The sequence below is a fragment of the Zea mays genome, chromosome 4 (genome assembly GCF_902167145.1).
Source record: "Zea mays cultivar B73 chromosome 4, Zm-B73-REFERENCE-NAM-5.0, whole genome shotgun sequence".
NCBI lineage: Eukaryota > Viridiplantae > Streptophyta > Magnoliopsida > Poales > Poaceae > Zea > Zea mays.
The window spans coordinates 82866204-82887373 of record NC_050099.1 but is presented as its reverse complement, the minus strand read 5'-3'; the positions used below and the strand labels follow the sequence as shown (position 1 = coordinate 82887373).

Genomic DNA, 21170 nt, shown 5'->3' with positions numbered 1-21170 from the left:
CACTTGTTGTAGTAATAGTACTTTCAATTAATTATTCATTGTATATATTTTAACAAAATATACTAGTCTCTCTACAATTCGGGTCTATTCGGTGGACCGAATAGGCCGAACCGAAATCGTGAGTCTATTCGGGTTCGGTTCCTAAAATATTTTTGGAAATTTCGGTTCTCATTTTTCAGAACCCGAAATTTCACAAACCCGAATAGACCGAACCGAATTACCCTAATAGACCGAATGCCCAGCCCTCTCGTGGCCCATCCAGAAGGTGGTTTTGTGGGATATGGTGAGTGACATATGTGGACACATATGGTCTCGTGGCTAACCCCAACACATATGAAGATTATTTTTAATTGATGTAATGCTATATTTTATTTTATTTTGCATTTGTTTCTAAATACATTTTTTATCTGTGCTTATTTGCTTACTCTTAATTATAAGTTGTCGGACAAAGATGGTGGGCGGTGGGATGAGGACAAGTAGGGGGAGGAGGAGGACTCGTAGGACGGTGGAGAAGGCACAGCAGGACGACGATACTCAGCAGCAAGTGGAGCAGCAGGCCGTTGTCGATGCGGCGCAGCAGGACGATGACGACGCTCAGTAGGACGCCTCAGGTTTAAGGAATGTCTACTTGCGAGGTCCCACGAGTTTCCCTTAGCGACCCATACTTCATGACAGGCGGCCGCTAATTCGACCTAATGGAAAGAGGCATGTAACTTTAGATGTTCTCGTTGTTATTCATATTATGTGTTCAAATTCATAATATAAACTAATACTTTTTATTTATCACTTGGACAGGTCTTGGAAGGTTGTGGAGAATGCAGGGGGTCACGGTCGTAACCCCAATGGCATCGTCGGCCTTCTGTGTAGGGAACACTTCCTTGGATTGGTTGAGTACGCTGGAGTGACGGGTCCAGTCTACACCTTCGACCACTACGCCGTCACCCCCGATGCAGTAGATCAGGACGGCAAGGAATTCGACAACAAGGCGGAGCGGGTGAAGCAAGAGTTGTGGGTAAGTCTTCCTATATTGTAAAATATGTCGCATTTGTTATACATTCTTGAAATAATGTATGGATACATCGTCTTTGTATGCAGGATTTCTTCAAATGCGAGGCTGGATATGAGGCCAGGGCGGATGTGGTGGCTACCATGAGCTGTAAGAAGCTCGTCATGGACATGCACTACGAGGCGCGAATCCAGGCCATCGTCAGTTACCACGGCTCCGTCCTTGGGGAGAAGGTGACCAAGCAGGACGCCTAACCATGTTGTTGACTCGGGACCAGTACTTGCAGGTAAATATAGAACTTTAATATTCATGACAAAATTTGCTTAATTTTATCTTCTAAAATGTCGTGCACTTGTTTTACTTTGTTGATGATTCCTTATTGGTGCGCCGCACATCCTCAGTGCTAGGAGTAGATGGTGGATAGGTGGTGCTCGCCTAAGTGGGATGAGGCGCACAACGCTAGCGTGAACGGTGTCTGATGATGCAAGGTCCATCCCACTACCAAGGGAGCCGCAGCCTTGGCAAATATGCAGAAGCATAGGTACGCCCTCTTGTTTATTTGGGTATATAACACTCGATTAGGCATGATTTCTAACTATCTCATTGGTTTTCTTGCAGTCAACGTCTCATGGTGGCCAGCCTTGCTCCATCTTCTCGGTGTATGCTATGGCCCACAAGACCAAGGCGACGTCTGACGTCACCTACAACCCGGAGGATAGGCTCGAGGCGTATAGCAACCCCGTCGTCTACAACCGCCTAAGTGAGTACACTACCATGGCACAGAAGGTCCATGGGCCAGATTATGATCTGAGGACCTAGGACATCGACGAGGGTGTCCTCATGAGGGTCGGAGGAGGCAAGAAGCATGGGTTGTACTAAATTGCCGACGGGGCAATCGACTTGTTGTCCACTCCCACTCTGTCTTAGGTGTGAGCAAGGAGCACGAGCTCGAGCCCAACCATACGACCTCGGTAGGAGAACTCACATCATTGAATACAACACTCCAGGTTAGTGCTTCTGTAACTCGTCATTCCTTGAGTTATATACCTTCTCTTTGAGTTATTATAACATTGGGGTGAAATATTGCAGGCCCAACTAGAAGAAGAGCGGAGGGAACGACTAGAGATGGAGGCGAGGATGATGGCGGAGCAGGAGGCCGAAAGGGTGGCCCGCTTGGCAGATCAACAGAGGATGGCGGAGCTGTTCTAGTACATACAGAGCCTTGGCGTCGCACAGGGTTTTGCTCCACCACCTTTGTTGTTCCCTCCAGCTGACCCTACTCAGTTCCATACTCCTGTGAGTATCAATATTCTAGTCCTGCATGATATATATTCATCTGGTATAACACATGAATCTCTTCTTTGGGCAGGGACAACATGCGACATCCAACAACCCTCATAGATTGTCCAGCCCATTGCCGCACCAGTCCAGCCGCCCACCTCGTTGATGATCTTCTCCTAGTGGTGATTGTGAGAATTGTGTAAGAAACTTGGTCTGAACTTATGTTTGTGAAAAACTTATGTTTGAGAGTTGGTAATACTTATATTGGTGAAACTTGGTATGAACATAACATGTTTGTGAAAAACTTGTGAGATTTGTGGTTTTTGTGAGATATGTGGTCTCTATTATTTATGTGATGATCCTGTGAACTTTGTAATGTATATGTGATGATTATGTGATATATTTTTTGTTTGTTTGGATGGAGTAATAAAAAACAAATAAAAAAGGGAGTTTCTAGTCACTTTGCCGAGTGTAACACTCGAGAAAGAGTTCATTTACCGAGTGCAGTGGCAAAGCACTCGGCAAAGAAGGCACACCTGGGAACCGGTAAAGCTTCTTTGTCGAGTGTTGTGGCCTTGGCACTCGGCAAAGAAGCAAGCTTTGTCGAGTGCCTCCTAGTGCACTCGACAAAGGAACTAGGCCCACTGGTGATCCCTTTGCCGAGTACTAGTCCGACGGGCACTCGACAAAAAGGGATCCTTTGTCGAGTGCCGCCTAATCCTCTCAGCAAAGGAACTGGCAAAAGGGCCCACAGGGAGATTCTTTGCCGAGCGTCAATACAGTAGACACTCGAAAAAGAGTGAGCCTTTGTTGAGTGTCACTATGGCACTCGGCATAGTCTCCGTCGCTGTCACCTGGCACCGTGACGGCGACTTTTCTTTGCCGAGTACCAAGTGGCACTCAACAAAGACTTTGTCGAGTGCCCGACAAAAAGTACTCGGTAAAGAAGCTATTGCCGATGTACAGTTCACCGAGACTTCTTTTTCAGTTGTTACACTCGGCAAAGCCTTCACCGAGTGCTTTCCAGGCTTTGCCAAGTGCTTTATACACTTGGCAAAGCAGCTGTTTCTGGTAGTGATATATGGATCTACGTAGAAATCTACATATACATATGTGTATATTAATGATTGATACACAAGTATATACGTGTATATATATATAATGAGCATCCATTTCAATGTAAAAAATGCCACTGGACATGATAGAACCGGTTCTAGCAAAATAACTGGTTCTAAATATTCTACTTTAGCATCGGTTCATGCCTAGAACCATTTCTAAAGGTATTATCTTTAGTATTGGTTCCTGGCTATAACTGTTTCTAAAGGTTCCATCTTTAGTAACAGTTATGTATATGAATCGGTACTAAAGTAAAGATATTTAGTAACAATTATGTACATGAACCGCTTCTAAAGGTTCTACATTTAGTAACAAATCTTTACAGGAACCGGTCCTAAAGTAAAGTCTAAGTAATGGTTCTAGACAGGAACCGGTACTAAAGATGATACCTTTAGTAACGGATCTATCCAGGAATCGGTCCTAAAGTACATGCTTTAGTACCGGTCTTTGCAACTGATACTAAAGTTGCAGGCTTTAGTCTCTGATACAGAATACCAAATGAAAATCTACGTTCGGAAGCTTCATTGTCCATGCGTACTTGGTACTTGTCCGAAGCTCCCTCCTTCAGGAATGTGTCTGACAACAGTTTCGGTTAAAATCTCCCTTCGGCATTAGTCCTGCACTATGTAAAACAAGATAAAAATTATTGTTTTAAGTGTTTTGAGGACCTATGGAGGAAAAAGGCTCCCAACATCCATTTTTCCAAGAGATTTTCATTTTTCCAAGGTAAATTAGTTTATTTTTCCTTGGGAAAAAACTTGCCCTTAATCTCGTATCCGCCACTATCTTTAGGGTGTCTCAGTTTGTTGGAGCCTACAAAGCTACTCCCTCCGTTCCAAAATAGTATTCGTTTGAGTGTTAATGGATTCATACAATATTTGATGTATATGTATTATATATGTGTCTAGATTTATTGTCGCTTACTTAAATATGGACATAAAAGTAAGAAGCTAAAAGAACACTATATTAGGACAGAGGGAGTACTAAAGATTAGTGGCTGAACATTAGATATATAGACAGGGTCTCAGCAAGTCTAGGGGAGCAAAGCAAGAATACGAGGTTGCAACCGGGCCGGAAAGTTCCGCTATTTTATTGAGACATGAGCTTTAAGGACTGCGGATTTGGTACCTTTCTCATATCACGGTACCACTTCGAGAAGGCCCAACAACATATAGACAGATCAGGCCTATCCTCCAACGTCCGTACTCATTCTTTTTTCCACATTTTGTTTTCTAATTCCTTCGTTTTAGCCTTTTAGACAGTCAAACAGGCTTGCGACTGTATTTCCGAAGCAACAACAAATTAAATATACGTTTATATATTCCCATTCATATAAAGATATATGCCAAGGGTCTTGTTGTCAACACATATATGTTTTTTCTGTGATATGGCTAAATTGGCACTGTCAATTTGAAAGAAATAGACATCTATTTTTGAGAATTTAGTAAAATGAATTTAACGTTCAAATTGTCGGTGTATTTTTCTAACAGGTTGATTAAAGTTGAAAAAAGAATGATAGAACAATACCAAGATGCACTATAATTCAGAATATATGGAGTATACGATGCTTGAAGAACTCGTTATGGTGTGTTTGGAAGCAAATTATTTTTGAAGTTTTGAAATAAACCATGGTATTGGATAATATTGTGATATTTTTTTGTCTAAGAGGTGTTTGGCTACCTTATAAAAACTTTGTTTTATATATCATAGTTTACCATGGTTTAATAATTATCATAGTATTTTTGGAGTACTTAAAACTCCACTTCAACCCAATGTTTTTGTCTATGACTAGCTTATAACACATATCACGGTTTAAGATACTTTTTGTCAAACAAGTATCATTTAGAGTGATGTAAGTAATACTATAGCTGTGTCATGACATTTTAAACCATAGTATTCTAAAAGCATAGTTTTGAAATACTTTGCTTTGTAAACACCACATTTTTATACACTTTTTGAATGGTTTGGGTTTCTAGGAAACAACAGAAGCTAGAGAAGACCACATTTTTGGTGGCTTCAGTTTCACCTTCTTTTAGCTTCATTTTGGTTTCAGAAATGTTCTCATTTTGGTTTGAAAAGTCGCTGTCGTATGTAAATACGAACATAAGGTTGACTTGTCCCTTATGGTTCGGGTTGATGATGAGTGATTGCCAACGAGTATCACTCTGGGGGTACAGTGGACTAACTAGGGTGTGAGATTATGTATGTACAACCATGTCAGTCGACTTGTGGTGTGCAGGTGTGGAGCACAGAAACGATGGTCAATGGCTGAGGTGAAGGTCATGTGGGCTCGTGCTGATGGATCGGGAGCAATGAAGGACGAGTGTTGGGTCTTGGATGATGGCCCGGAGCAGCCGAGGTGACCAGTCGTGGTGGCTAACACCTGAGACACACACTCACGCAAGGGCGTGCCAGAGTGGGTCATGTTGCCAACGCGGTCGAGGACTGGCGGGAATGTGTCTAGGACGTGAGGAACGCGCACGCGGTGCGATACTCACGGCGATTTAGTGGTTGAGCCTCAAAACCACCCTGCGCTACGGATGGCGGGTTTTGCTGAGTTTGGGCCTCAAAACTCGGCGGTGGCGATTCCAGAGGGAACTGGTGGTGGCACGTGGCGTCATAATGAAGGGTGTGTCAAGGCGAAGTAAATTCATGTGGAGCGTGTGGCTGTCGTATCGAAAACCTAGGAGTTGGTTTATTTTGCCCCTCACGGAGTGGATAGACTCTATGTAAATAGAGATAGTTTAGGAAATAGAAATAACCCTCTATAAATAGAGAAGAGGGCTGGTTAGTTTAGTATTACGTGGATGCCATTTGTTTTGGCTTAGGGTTTTAGCTCTCACATTTTCCACCTCTAGACTGCTCTAGTTTTAGCTAGGAGATCTGCAACGATTTTGTACTTCATCTGTGTACTTGTTCTTCACCGATTAAATCAGAGGAAGGGTTGTCGGTCCGGTCCACGGTGTTTGGCTTTAAAATCTTAGTTTGTACTCTTGCTAAAATTTCTGAAGTTGTGTTGGTCTCTTGTTGTTCCCTTCCCCTCTCTTGTGTTTTTGGTGGAAAACCTTTGATTTTTTGAGAGGATTTAGTTTGGGGATTGATTGGTGGTTAGTTGGTCTCCTTGGATCATTGCATACACCTAGTTGTTGCAGTTTGTGATCAAGTTTTGAGAAGAACTCAGTTTGAACTCGAAATAGAAAACTTCATCAAAACCCCAACCAAAACAGGATTTCTGATTTGCGATTTGATTTCTTGTTTGTTTGGGTTCATACTTCACTAGAGAACTTTTTAACCCTACGCAAACTTTCTGTCAAGTTTGAGATTTTTCTAGGCATTTTCCCTGTCCGACACTGTCGCTCGTGTGCGCGGCACCACTGGACCTCGGCACTGCTAGACTCTAGGCCGACACTTCCGCTCGGTCTTCCTTGCAGTTCTTGCTCTAAGTTTTGACATGAAGTTGGGTCTGCTGGTTAGTGGGTTTTTGGTACAGTCAAATGACACCGGTTTGCTCTGTATCCTGATCTGCTGCTTTGAGTCCATAGAGGGATTTGGGTTGAGATTTGTGAATCAAGTCACAGTGCATATCTTGATGTTCGAGAAATTTTAGTGGCTCTCATTCACCCCTCTAGTCGCCTCACTGGTTCTACGGTAAATGTTGGGAAGGGTCAATGTAGAAACCTAATCGAAACTATACCAATACTACCTCTGTCCCAAAATAGTATTCGTTTTAGTTCTTGATTTTTTGTCTATATTAAAATAAATAAATGGTGATAAATCTAGACACATATATAAAACATATATATTAGGTATTGTATGAACATATTAATTAACTAAAATGAATTTTTAATAATTTGGGATAGATAGGGTAGGGGGTCTTAGAAGAGAAGGAAGTAGATAACAATGAATGAGAAATTGACAGCCAAAGAAAGAAAGAAACATAACTGAAAGTCGCCTAGAGGGGGGGGGGTGAATAGGGCGAATCTGAAATTTATAAACTTAAGCACAACTACAAGCCGGGTTAGCGTTAGAAATAAGAACGAGTCCGAGAGAGAGGGTGAAAAACAAATCGCAAGCAAATAAAGAGTGTGACACAAGGATTTGTTTTACCGAGGTTCGGTTCTTGCAAACCTACTCCCCGTTGAGGTGGTCACAAAGACCGGGTCTCTTTCAACCCTTTCCCTCTCTCAAACGGTCACTTAGACCGAGTGAGCTTCTCTTCTCAATCAAACGGGACACAAAGTCCCCGCAAGGACCACCACACAATTGGTGTCTCTTGCCTCGGTTACAATTGAGTTGATCACAAGAAGGAATGAGAAAAAGAAGCAATCCAAGCGCAAGAGCTCAAATGAACACAATTCACTCTCTCATAAGTCACTATTTGATTTGGAATGAACTAAGGACTTGGGGGAGGATTTGATCTCTTTTGTGTATCTTGTATTGAATGTTATAGCTCTTGTAAGGTGTGGGAAGTCGGAAAACTTGGATGCCATGAATGGGGGGTGGTTGGGGGTATTTATAGCCCCAACCACCAAACTAGCTGTTTGGTGAAGGCTGCTGTCGCATGGTGCACCGGACAGTCCGGTGCGCCTGCCACGTCACCAAACCGTTGGGTTTTGACCGTTGGAGCTTCTGTCTTCTGGGCCACCGGACAGGCACTGTTCAGTGTCCGGTGCGCCATCTGGCTCTGCTCTGACTCTGGCGCGCACTGTAGCGCATTTAATGCTCTCTGCAGACGACCGTTGGCGTGAAGTAGCCGTTGCTCCGCTGGCACACCGGACAGTCCGGTGCGCCACCGGACACTGTCCAGTGCACCACCAGACAGTCCGGTGAATTATAGCGGAGCGGCCTCCAGAATTCCCGAAGGTGAGCAGTTCGGAGTTGAAATCCCTGGTGCACCGGACACTGTCCGGTGGCACACCGGACAGTCCGGTGCGCCAGACCAGGGCACACTTCGGCTGACTTTAGCTCTCTATATTTGAATCCTTTTTCAGTCTTTTTATTAGTTTGTTGTGGACCTTTGGCACCTGTATAACTCATAATCTAGAGCAAACTAGTTAGTCCAATTATTTGTGTTGGGCAATTCAACCACCAAAATCAATTAGGAAAAGGTGTAAGCCTATTTCCCTTTCAATCTCCCCCTTTTTGGTGATTGATGCCAACACAAACCAAAGAAAATATAGAAGTGCATAATTGAACTAGTTTGCATAATGTAAGTGCAAAGGACACTAAGAATTGAACCAATAAATTCTCAAAAGATGCGCATGGATTGATTTCTTTATTTTTAACATTTTGGACCACGCTTTCACCACATGTTTTGTTTTTGCAAATTCTTTTGTAAATTCTTTTCAAGGTCCTTTTGCAAATAATCAAAGGTAAATGAGTAAGATTTTGAGAAGCATTTTCGAGATTTTAAATTTTCTCCTCCTGTTTCAAATGCTTTTCCTTTGACTAAACAAAACTCCCCCTCAATCAAATCCTCCTCTTAGTGTTCAAGAGGGTTTTAGATATTAGTTTTGAAGAGGTTGAACCAATTTGAAATTCTATCAAAAATAAGATACCAATTGAAAAATCACCAATTGAAAATTCTTTTCTTAACTCAATTTTTTTTTGCAAAATGGTGGTGGTGCGGTCCTTTTGCTTTGGGCTAATACTCTCTCCCCCTTTGGCATGAATCGCCAAAAACGGATACTTGAGTAAAATATAAGCCCTTCTACTTTCTCTCCCAATGGTAAATAACATAAGAGTGAAGATTATACCAAAGTTGGAGAGCGGCTCGGAGCGACGGCGAAGAGTGAGTAATTGATGGAGTGGAGTGGAAGCCTTTGTCTTCGCCGAAGACTCCAATTCTCTTTCAATCTATGACTTGGTTTGAAATACACTTGAAAACACATTAGTCATAGCATATAAAAGAGATATGACCAAGGTATATTAATGAGCTATGTGTGCAAGACATCAAAATAAATTCCGAGAATCAAGAATATTTAGCTCATGCCTAAGTTTGTTAAATGTTTGTTCATCTAGTGGCTTGGTAAAGATATCGGCTAATTGTTCTTTGGTGTTAATATATGCAATCTCGATATCCCCCTTTTGTTGGTGATCCCTTAAGAAATGATACCAAATGACTATGTGTTTAGTGCGGCTATGCTCAACGGGATTATCCGCCATGCGGATTGCACTCTCATTATCACATAGAAGAGGAACTTTGGTTAATTTGTAACCATAGTCCCTAAGGGTTTGCCTCATCCAAAGCAATTGCGCGCAACAATGGCATGCGGCAATATACTCGGCTTCGGCGGTAGAAAGAGCTACAGAATTTTGCTTCTTTGAAGCCCAAGACACCAGAGACCTTCCCAAGAACTGGCAAGTCCCCGATGTGCTCTTTCTATTTATCTTACACCCCGCCCAATCGGCATCCGAATAACTAATTAAATCAAATGTGGATCCCCTAGGGTACCAAAGACCAAACTTAGGAGTATAAACTAAATATCTCAAGATTCGTTTTATGGCCCTAAGGTGAGCTTCCTTAGGATCGGCTTGGAATCTTGCACACATGCATACGAAAAGCATAATGTCCGGTCGAGATGCACATAAGTAGAGTAAGGAACCTATCATCGACCGGTATACCTTTTGATCTATGGATTTACCTCCCGTGTCGAGGTCGAGATGCCCATTGGTTCCCATGGGTGTCTTGATGGGCTTGGCATCCTTCATCCCAAACTTGTTTAGAATGTCTTGAATATACTTCGTTTGGCTAATGAAGGTGCCCTCTTGGAGTTGCTTCACTTGAAATCCTAAGAAGTACTTCAACTCCCCCATCATAGACATCTCGAATTTTTGTGTCATGATCCTACTAAAATCCTCACATGTAGATTCGTTAGTAGACCCAAATATAATATCATCAACAAAAATTTGGCATACAAACAAATCATTTGCAAGTGTTTTAGTAAATAAAGTAGGATCGACCTTTCCGACTTTGAAGCCATTAGTGATAAGAAAGTCTCTTAGGCATTCATACCATGCTCTTGGGGCTTGCTTGAGCCCATAAAGCGCCTTAGAGAGTTTATATACATGGTTAGGATACTCACTATCTTCAAAGCCGGGAGGTTGCTCAACATAGACCTCCTCCTTGATTGGTCCATTGAGGAAGGCACTCTTCACGTCCATTTGGTAAAGCTTGAAGCCATGGTAAGTAGCATAGGCAAGTAAAATGCGAATTGACTCAAGCCTAGCTATGGGTGCATAGGTTTCACCGAAATCCAAACCTTCGACTTGTGAATATCCTTTGGCCACAAGTCGGGCTTTGTTCCTTGTCACCACACCATGCTCATCTTGCTTGTTGCGAAAGACCCACTTGGTTCCTACAACATTTTGGTTAGGACGTGGAACCAAATGCCATACCTCATTCCTAGTGAAGTTGTTGAGCTCCTCTTGCATCGCCACCACCCAATCTGAATCTTGAAGTGCTTCCTCTACCCTATGTGGATCAATAGAGGAAACAAAAGAGTAATGTTCACAAAAATGAGCAACACGAGATCGAGTAGTTACCCCCTTATGAATGTCACCGAGGATGGTGTTCACGGGGTGATCTCGTTGAATTGCTTGGTGGACTCTTGGGTGTGGCGGTCTTGAAACTTGTTCATCTTCCTCATCTTGATCATGGGCATCTCCCCCTTGATCATTGCTCTCCTCTTGAGGTGGCTCATCCTCTTGATCTTCTCCTTCATTATCTTGAGCCTCATCCTCATTTTGATTTGGTGGAGATGCTTGCATGGAGGAAAATGGTTGATCTTGTGCTTGTGAAGACTCTTCGGATTCCTTAGGACACACATCCCCAATGGACATGTTCCTTAGCGCGACGCACAGAGCCTCTTCATCATCTAGCTCATCAAGATCAACTTGCTCTACTTGAGAGCCGTTAGTCTCATCAAACACAATGTCACAAGAAACTTCAACTAGTCCAGAGGACTTGTTAAAGACTCTATATGCCCTTGTGTTTGAATCATATCCTAGTAAAAAGCCTTCTACAGTCTTAGGAGCAAATTTAGATTTTCTACCTCTTTTAACAAGAATAGAGCATTTGCTACCAAAGACTCTAAAATATGAAACATTGGGCTTTTTACCGGTTAGGAGTTCGTATGACGTCTTCTTGAGGATTCAGTGTAGATACAACCGGTTGATGGCGTAGCAAGCGGTGTTGACCGCCTCGGCCCAAAACCGAGCTGAAGTCTTGTACTCATCAAGCATGGTTCTTGCCATGTCCAATAGAGTTCGATTCTTCCTCTCCACTACACCATTTTTTTGTGGCGTGTAGGGAGAAGAGAACTCATGCTTGATGCCCTCCTCCTCAAGGAAGCCTTCAATTTGAGAGTTCTTGAACTCCGTCCCGTTATCGCTTCTAATCTTTTTGATCCTCAAGCCAAACTCATTTTGAGCCCGTCTCAAGAATCCTTTCAAGGTTTGTTGGGTGTGAGATTTTTCCTGCAAAAAGAACACCCAAGTGAAGCGAGAATAGTCATCCACAATAACTAGGCAATACTTACTCCCGCCGATGCTTATGTAAGCTATCGGGCCAAATAGGTCCATGTGTAGGAGCTCGAGTGGCCTGTCAGTCGTCATGATGTTCTTGTGTGGATGATGAATACCAACTTGCTTCCCTGCCTGACATGCGCTACAAATCCTGTCTTTCTCAAAATGAAGATTTGTTAGTCCTAAAATGTGTTCTCCCTTTAGAAGCCTGTGAAGATTCTTCATTCCAACATGTGCTAGTCGGCGATGCCAGAGCCAGCCCATGTTAGTCTTAGCAATTAAGCAAGTGTCGAGTTCAGCTATATCAAAATCTACTAAGTATAGCTGACCCTCTAACACTCCCTTAAATGCTACTAAATCATCACTTCTTCTAAAGACAGTAACACCTATATCCGTAAAAAGACAGTTGTAACCCATTTTACATAATTGCGAAACTGAAAGCAAGTTGTAATCTAAAGAATCTACAAGAAAAACATTTGAAATGGAATGGTCAGGTGATATAGCAATTTTACCCAATCCTTTGACCAAACCTTGATTCCCATCCCCGAATGTGATCGCTCTTTGGGGATCTTGGTTTTTCTCGTAGGTGGAGAACATCTTCTTCTCCCCTGTCATGTGGTTTGTGCACCCGCTATCGATGATCCAACTTGAGCCCCCGGATGCATAAACCTACAAAACAAATTTAGTTCTTGATTTTAGGCACCCAAACGGTTTTGGGTCCTTTGACATTAGATACAAGAACTTTGGGTACCCAAACACAAGTCTTTGACCCCTTGTGCTTGCCCCCAACATACTTGGCAACTACTTTGCCGGATTTGTTAGTCAAAACATAAGATACATCAAAAGTTTTAAATGAAATGTTAGAATCATTTTATGCATTAGGAGTTTTCTTCTTAGGCAATTTTGCACGGGTTGATTGCCTAGAGCTAGATGTCTCACCCTTATACATAAAAGCATGATTAGGGCCAGAGTGAGACTTCCTAGAGTGAATTCTCCTAATTTTGTGCTCAGGATAACCGGCAGGGTACAAAATGTAACCCTCGTTATCCTGAGGCATGGGAGCCTTGCCCTTAACAAAGTTAGACAATCTTTTAGGAGGGGCATTAAGTTTGACATTGTCTCCCTTTTGGAAGCCAATGCCATCCTTGATGCCAGGGCATCTCCCACTATAAAGCATGCTTCTAGCAAATTTAAAATTTTCATTTTCTAAGTCATGCTCATTAATTTTGGCATTAAGTTGAGCTATGTGATCATTTTGTTTCTTAATTAAAGCTAGGTGATCATGAATAGCATCAACATTAATGTCTCTACATCTAGTGCAAATGGAAACATGCTCAACGGTAGATGTAGAGGGTTTGCAAGATTTTAGTTCAACAATCTTAGCATGTAAAATGTCATTTTCATTTCTAAGATTGGAAATGATAACATTTCAAACATCTAAGTCTTTAGGCTTACCAATTAATTTTTCATTCTCATTTCTAAGGCTAGCAAGAGAGACATTTAATTCTTCGATCTTAGCAAGTAAACTAACATTATCATCTCTAAGATTGGGAATCGAATCATCACAAACATTTGAATCAACCTTAGCATATAATTTAGCATTCTTATTTCTAAGGTTGGCAATAATATCATGGCACGTGCTTATCTCACTAGATAATTTTTCACATTTTTCTACTTCTAGAGCATAAGCATTCTTAACCTTAACATGCTTCTTATTTTCCTTAATTAGGAAGTCCTCTTGAGTGTCCAAGAGTTCATTCTTCTCATGAATCGCACTAATTAATTCATTCAACTTTTCTTTTTGTTGCATGTTTAGGTTGGCAAAAAGGGTGCGCAAATTATCCTCCTCATCACTAGAGTTATCCTCATCACTAGAGGTTGCATATTTAGTGGAGGATTTTGATTTTACCTTCTTCCTTTTGTCGTCCTTTGCCATGAGGCACTTGTGGCCGACGTTGGGGAAGAGGAGCCCTTTGGTGATGGCGATGTTGGCGGCGTCCTCATCGGAGGAGGAGTCGGTGGAGCTCTCGTCGGAGTCCCACTCGCGGCACACATGGGCATCGCCGCCCTTCTTCTTGTGGTACCTCTTCTTTTCTCTCCTCTTGACCTTCTTGTCGTTATCACTGTCACTTGATAATGGACATTTTGCAATAAAGTGACCGGGCTTACCACACTTGTAGCACACTTTCTTGGAGCGGGATTTGTAGTCCTTCCCCCTCCTTTGCTTGAGGATTTGGCGGAAACTCTTGATGATGAGCGCCATCTCCTCATTGTCGAGCTTGAAGGCGTCAATGGGGAGTCTACTTGATGTAGACTCTTCCTTCTTCTCCTCTGTCGCCTTGAATGCGACCGGTTGTGCTTCGGGCGTGGAGGGGCCATCTTGCTCGATGATCTTCTTTGAGCCTTTGATCATCAACTCAAAGCTCACAAATTTTCCTATTACTTCCTCGGGAGACATTAGTGTGTATCTAGGATCACCACGTATTAATTGAACTTGCGTAGGGTTAAGAAAAACGAGTGATCTAAGAATAACCTTGAGCATTTCATGGTCATCCCATTTTGTGCTCCCGAGGTTGCGCACTTGGTTCACCAAGTTCTTGAGCCGGTTGTACATCTCTTGTGGCTCTTCCCCTTGGCGAAGCCTGAAGCGACCGAGCTCCCCCTCGATCGTTTCCCGCTTGGTGATTTTTGTCACCTCGTCTCCTTCGTGCGCGGTCTTTAGCACGTCCCAAATCTCCTTGGCGCTCTTCAATCCTTGCACCTTGTTATACTCCTCTCGACTTAGAGAGGTGAGGAGTATAGTGGTGGCTTGGGAGTTGAAGTGCACGATTTGGGCCACCTCGTCCTCATCATAATCTTCATCCCCTAGGGATGGTACCTGTACACCAAACTCAACAACATCCCATATGCTTTTGTGGAGTGAGGTTAGGTGATATCTCATCATATCACTCCACCTAGAATAATCTTCACCGTCAAATGTTGGTGGTTTGCCTAATGGGACGGAAAGTAATGGAGTATGCTTAGGAATGCGAGGATAGCATAGGGGGATCTTACTATACTTCTTGCGCCCTTAGCGTTTAGAAGTGACGGACGCGGTGTCGGATCTGGATGTAGAGGGCGAGGAAGAGTCGGTCTCGTAGTAGACCACTTTCTTCATCTTCTTCTTCTCGCCACTCTTGTGCGATCGAATGCGTGAAGGGGATCCATCCTTCTTGTTGTTGGTGAACTCCCTCGATGGAGCCTTTCCGTGGCTTGTAGCGATATTCTCACCACCGATCACCATCTTCTTGGCGTGATCTCCCGACATCACTTCGAGCAGTTAAGCTCTAATGAAGCACCGGGCTTTGATACCAATTGAAAGTCGCCTAGAGGGGGAGGTGAATAGGGCGAATCCGAAATTTATAAACTTAAGTACAACTACAAGCCGGGTTAGAGTCCGAGAGAGAGGGTGAAAAACAAATCGCAAGCAAATAAAGAGTGTGACACAAGGATTTGTTTTACCGAGGTTCGGTTCTTGCAAACCTACTCCCCGTTGAGGTGGTCACAAAGACCGGGTCTCTTTCAACCCTTTCCCTCTCTCAAACGGTCACTTAGACCGAGTGAGCTTCTCTTCTCAATCAAACGGGACACAAAGTCCCCGCAAGGACCACCACACAATTGGTGTCTTTTGCCTCGGTTACAATTGAGTTGATCACAAGAAGGAATGAGAAAAAGAAGCAATCCAAACGCAAGAGCTCAAATGAACACAATTCACTCTCTCACAAGTCACTATTTGATTTGGAATGAACTAAGGACTTGGGGGAGGATTTGATCTCTTTTGTGTATCTTGTATTGAATGCTATAGCTCTTGTAAGGTGTGGGAAGTCAGAAAACTTGGATGCCATGAATGGGGGGTGGTTGGGGGTATTTGTAGCCCCAACCACCAAACTAGCCGTTTGGTGAAGGCTGCTGTCGCATGGCGCACCGGACAGTCTGGTGCGCCACCGGATACTGTCCGGTGCGCCTGCCACGTCACCAAACCATTGGATTTCGACCGTTGGAGCTTCTGTCTTCTGGGCCACCGGACAGTCCGGTGGTGCACCGGACAAGCACTGTTCAGTGTCCGGTGCGCCATCTGGCTCTGCTCTGACTCTGGCGCGCACTATAGCGCATTTAATGCTCTCTGCAGACGACCGTTGGCGCGAAGTAGCCGTTGCTCCGCTGGCACACCGGACAGTCCGGTGCGCCACCGGACAGTCCGGTGAATTATAGCGGAGTGGCCTCCAGAATTCCCGAAGGTGAGCAGTTCGGAGTTGAAATTCCTGGTGCACCAAACACTGTCCGGTGGCACACCGGACAGTCCAGTGCGCCAGACCAGGGCACACTTCGGCTGACTTTAGCTTTCTATATTTAAATCCTTTTTCGGTCTTTTTATTGGTTTGTTGTGGACCTTTGGCACCTGTAGAACTCATAACTTAGAGCAAACTAGTTAGTTCAATTATTTGTGTTGGACAATTCAACCACCAAAATCAATTAGAAAAAGTGGAAGCTATTTCTCTTTCAATAACAAAACCCTCAAAACACCCATGCATTTAGGGTCCTATCAATCTCTGATTTGAGTTGACAAATGGGCGAATTGGAAGATGCCAGTATTGCTTGAGTCGATACTTGAGAGCTACAACGTCGCCGTCACCAAATTCAAAGATGTTCACTACCACATACTTCGGGACACGTAGTTTCTGCCAAATAATTCTACTTAGCCTGATCCAAGTGAGAGTGTAGCAATGACTCTAGATGATAGATAGAGCTACACCCTTCGATGTACTATTAGTTATTATTTAGAACAGCGACAGAGTCTCTAAAATATAATTTTGACCAATATTTTTTTAAATACAAATAAACTTTTAATACATTGATGTTTTTATAAAAGTACATGTTAAGATAAATCGGTGCATATAAACATTATATTTCAAAACTACATAATAAAATGGTTATTTATAGTCAAAATTTTATAAATTTAACTTAAAATTTGTCCAAAACGACGACTAACAGGATACGTGAAGAAGTAGTTGCTATTGATAGAAACTCAGCTGAATTTAACTAATTAGTCAGATAAACAACTAGTTAGATATTTAGTTAAAAATTCGTTAACTTATTAGCTTTCTTATTTTAGCAGTAATTAGTTCCGGTAACTAGTAATTAGTTCCGGTAACTGGCCCTGGACACCCAAGTACCCAACACCCAATAGTACTCCAAGGCTCGAATGGTCGATGGAGAGTGAATTCGTGGTGCTCGCGGAGGTCGGCCCACGGGATACATCCCTCACCTACGTGGCGATGATCGCGCTACTCCAGCCGCCACGTGTCCCCGAACCCCTCGTTAAATCCAGCACAGCGCATATCCCCATCCGTTCCTGTTCCCCTCGGCGACGCCAGTACGGCAGTACGCCACGCCAGTGCCCAGTTGCATTGACTCCTCCCCGGTCCCCACATCTTGCCGCCAATGGATGTCGACGGGCCCGCCCCCGCCGACGCCTCTGCCAGGCCCGCCACCAACGGCGAGGCCCCCTCCGGCGCCCGCGAGGTCGACGTCGGCGAGGAGGACACGCTCGCCGGCGTCCTCCGCAGCTTCGTCGACGGCGTCTGGTACCCGGACGAGCCTCTGCTCCGGCGGCTCCGGGCGGCGTCCTGCGACGCCGCGCCGCGCCTGAGGGGGGCGTCCCGGAACTCCGCGCGGGACCTGCTTGAGTGGACCAGGCGGGGCAGCGGCCTCCGCGCCATCCTCGTCATCTCGGTGGGCGCGCGCCTCCTTGATCCGTCACATGAGCATGGGTTTTCTTGCCCTGTTTACTAAATCTGGCTCTATCTTCTTTAGTTTATTTTCTGTAGGTGATTGCGTAGCGGTTAACTGTGCCATGGTCACTATTGCAATGTTGGTTTAGATTTGTGCTTTTTAGATCTCAGGGGCAAGGATGAAAGTGGGTATCCGAATTGTTAGACAAATTTAATATTTTAAAATAGATAGGTATGGAATTTTATGTTAATCTTTTTTTATGTTATCAAGCATATTATTACAGATAAGAATAAAATTTTGTATAAATTGTTTTATGTATTATTTGCTCCTCACAACCGAAAAGGTGAAAAAATATCTGAATTTGTATCGGAATTTTATATCTTTCATTTGAGAAGATATAAATTTGAGGTTTAAATTTTATGAATCTTTACAAGCTCATAGCTAAAAAACGATAATACCATTTTGCATAGCAGATTTTATATACTATTTATTCGCAATCAAAGAAAAAAGAAAAAAGGTTGATATTTATCCGTTCCATCCCTATCAGGGCCATATATGATTACGAATCTGTTGGGGAAAGTGAAGAATGTTTGCGAATCTGTTGGGGGAAGTGAAGAATAGGCTGAATTGTAATCCCTCTGTCCTGAAACCTAATAGATTTAGGTTTTCTCTAAACCAAACAACCATAAGTTTAACTAAATTAACAATTACAAAATAAGTATTAACATCTACGACCTCAAATAGGTAAACTATAAAAATAGATTTCATATTCCTTCTAAAAATTAGATTTCATAGGGTAGCAGTGTTTTTAATAGTACTCATTTAATAACGTTGTTTCTAAAAAACTTATCTGACTTAGGTTAGTTTGACTTTAGACAACTCAAAATTAACTGCATTTGAAGTCGAAGGGAGCATGTTGTAAGCAGAAACGAAAACATGGTGAATTACTTCTGCTAGCAATAGAACATGGTAGATTGCTTTTGCGTGTAGTTTTGATCCCATAAACTCTTACATGATACCTCGTTTTTTTATGGCATCCATTTTAAAAATTCTTGAAAATTGACAGTAAACAATTTTTCTAATTTTATCTTTGTTTGATCTGGCAGGTCGGGACAATCACGCTTATAGCATTGACTGGCCTTCTGACCTTCATGTTCTTCCTATTGGTTGCCACTGCTAATGCGATCATTGTCTCAGTCTTGATGTCACTGGCCGCTGCCGGAGGATTCTTGGCCATCTTCTTTGCTTGCTTGGTTGCAGTGTATATTGGAGCAGTATCAGTTGCTATCTTTGTCATTTCTGCGACTGTTATCTCAGCAGTTGTTGGAATTTTGGTTGCTACCGGTAAATCTTTTCTATTCCCCTCTAGAAGTCTGTAGTGCTGTTGATATGTTAATATGCAACCTTGAGGTATAATATAATCCTTAAAGACTACCTGAATCTCCAACATTATAGAAGGTGTTATGCACTTATGCGTCTGAAGTTAATTTAGTCAATGTTACTATGATGAAACTGTAACAAAAGTTTCTTTTTTTTTTGAACTGAATCATCTCAACCCGTACACTTTCCTGTGCAATGAAGTTAGATCGGAAATCAGAAAAAATAGTAGTGCTTAGTGCTTACTTCCCATATGGTGCCTACATTCTCACCTGAGCATCAGACTCAGAATAGCGTCATGCACTAAATTGTTTAAGAACAATTCAGAATCAAATGAGTTGTCCATTGCCATTGGTTATATGCTTAACAGTAAATTGTCAATAGTCACGAGCTCTTTTGTCTTAATATTTTAATATCTTTTACTAACAATGATGATTGATGAATAACAATGGAAGAATTAAGAAGTTATTGCGCTATATGGTTTCAGTAACAGTGACTATGCTTCCTAATCCGTTAGCACGATCACGTCTGTGCTATGTAATTTTGGTGATTCATTATAAATTGTGCTTGTTTTCTTTGATATTGTGGTCGCTACTAATTAGGAGAACCATGTAGAGGCAGCTATACATTGAAACTTTGGTGAATTCTTAATACCGTTTCTGGTTTTCTCTGACATTCTGTTTTTCTGTAATTACGAGAACCATGCAGTGGCATGTAAAATAGTTCGTAAAACCTTGAGAAATCTCATTACGTTTCGTTCAAGAAACAAGTGTTAACTGTTAAGTAGAACTTTTGAGTTGAAGAGATTCCACTGCAAAATGGAAATCGTTACATTATGTTCCTCCTTCAGTGCTAGGTCAGCATCTAAGATGTGATGAAAAGTATGAACTTGCAAAACTAAAAAAAATTCGAAGGTGTTATCAGGAAAAACTATGAATGCAACAGCTAACTTTTTAAAATATGTAGGTGAGCTCCATTTACTGCACATATCAAATTGACTTTCCAATTTTCACCTTGTCCTTCCCAAGGAAAGAGTTTCATTTCTTGTAAATCATTTCCTCCACAGGATTTCCTGAAAGGCTACATCGAATTGACAGTCTAGTACCTCCTCTTGTCAGTTTCACCTTTTTTACTTTAGGAGAGTAATAAGTAGTCACCACTCACCACAGCACCTTCTCCAAAAATTAGTGGAGAATAAGTAGACATCAAACTAGATCGCCCGAATAAAATGGCATAGCTTTAACAAAAAATAGCTGCAGATACGATTCTCTTGAGAAAATGAAGGGATATTATGATGCCCAATATCTAGAAAGGTAAGCATGGAAAATCTGTTTTTGACAAAGCAGTTTCCTTGCGGCAAGAATAATCTTTTTGAGATTTGTTGGGGGGAAAAGCATATCTTTGCCTTCTGTGTCTTGAGGACCTGCTTGTATCACGTGTGCATTTTGTGCTAACGCATCCTGCTGCAGGTTGGGTTGGGTTCTTCTGGATTATCTGGTTCACCGCAAGGAAGAGCATGGTCCTGACGAAGCACTCCTTCGGCATGACGAGCTCGGCAATCCAATCGTATTCCGCGTCCCGGCAAGTGAAGCAGAAGCCTGTCGACTGAGGCTAGTTGGTTGCGTCCTGTATGAAGCGGATATATCTATCTATGTGAATCACGGTTTTGCTGTTTGTTTGTTTGTAAGAGTGTAGAAGACAGCTTGCTTGTTGCGGCAGCTCTGTTTCTCTCGGTGACTAGGTGTATAATGCTAGCTCTGAACTTTGGCAGCATGTACGTTCGGCATGGCGGTCAATGCTGTTATTTAAAGGATAGTGAGCAGATGTTAATGTTTATAGCAAATAAAAGCATGTTAATGTTTATTAAATTTATCTTGAATGAACTTATTATTTCTTTATTATTTAGGCCTTGTGACTGTTTCAGCTCTAGAAAAAATTTAGCGGGGTTGATAGAGTATGTTATTAGATATTCTAGAAAAATAGTGGAGATGTAGTTGTGAACCATTGGAATGGATTTAAATAAGTTATTTTATTTATTATTTATATTTTAAAATGTTTTTAAACTATTTAGGCATCATTATTGTTTTAGTTT

The 21170-nt window shown here is 42.4% G+C and overlaps 1 protein-coding gene across 1 annotated transcript; it reads left to right on the top strand.

The window, feature by feature from the left end:
- Positions 1–17317: 17317 nt before the first annotated feature.
- On the top strand, positions 17318–20938 carry LOC100275140 (uncharacterized). The gene is made up of 3 exons (NM_001150506.2): positions 17318–17701; positions 18808–19045; positions 20548–20938. The coding sequence occupies exons 1-3, from the start codon at positions 17411–17413 to the stop codon at positions 20685–20687; spliced, it is 669 nt and encodes a 222-aa protein (NP_001143978.1). The 5' UTR covers positions 17318–17410; the 3' UTR covers positions 20688–20938.
- Positions 20939–21170: the final 232 nt, after the last annotated feature.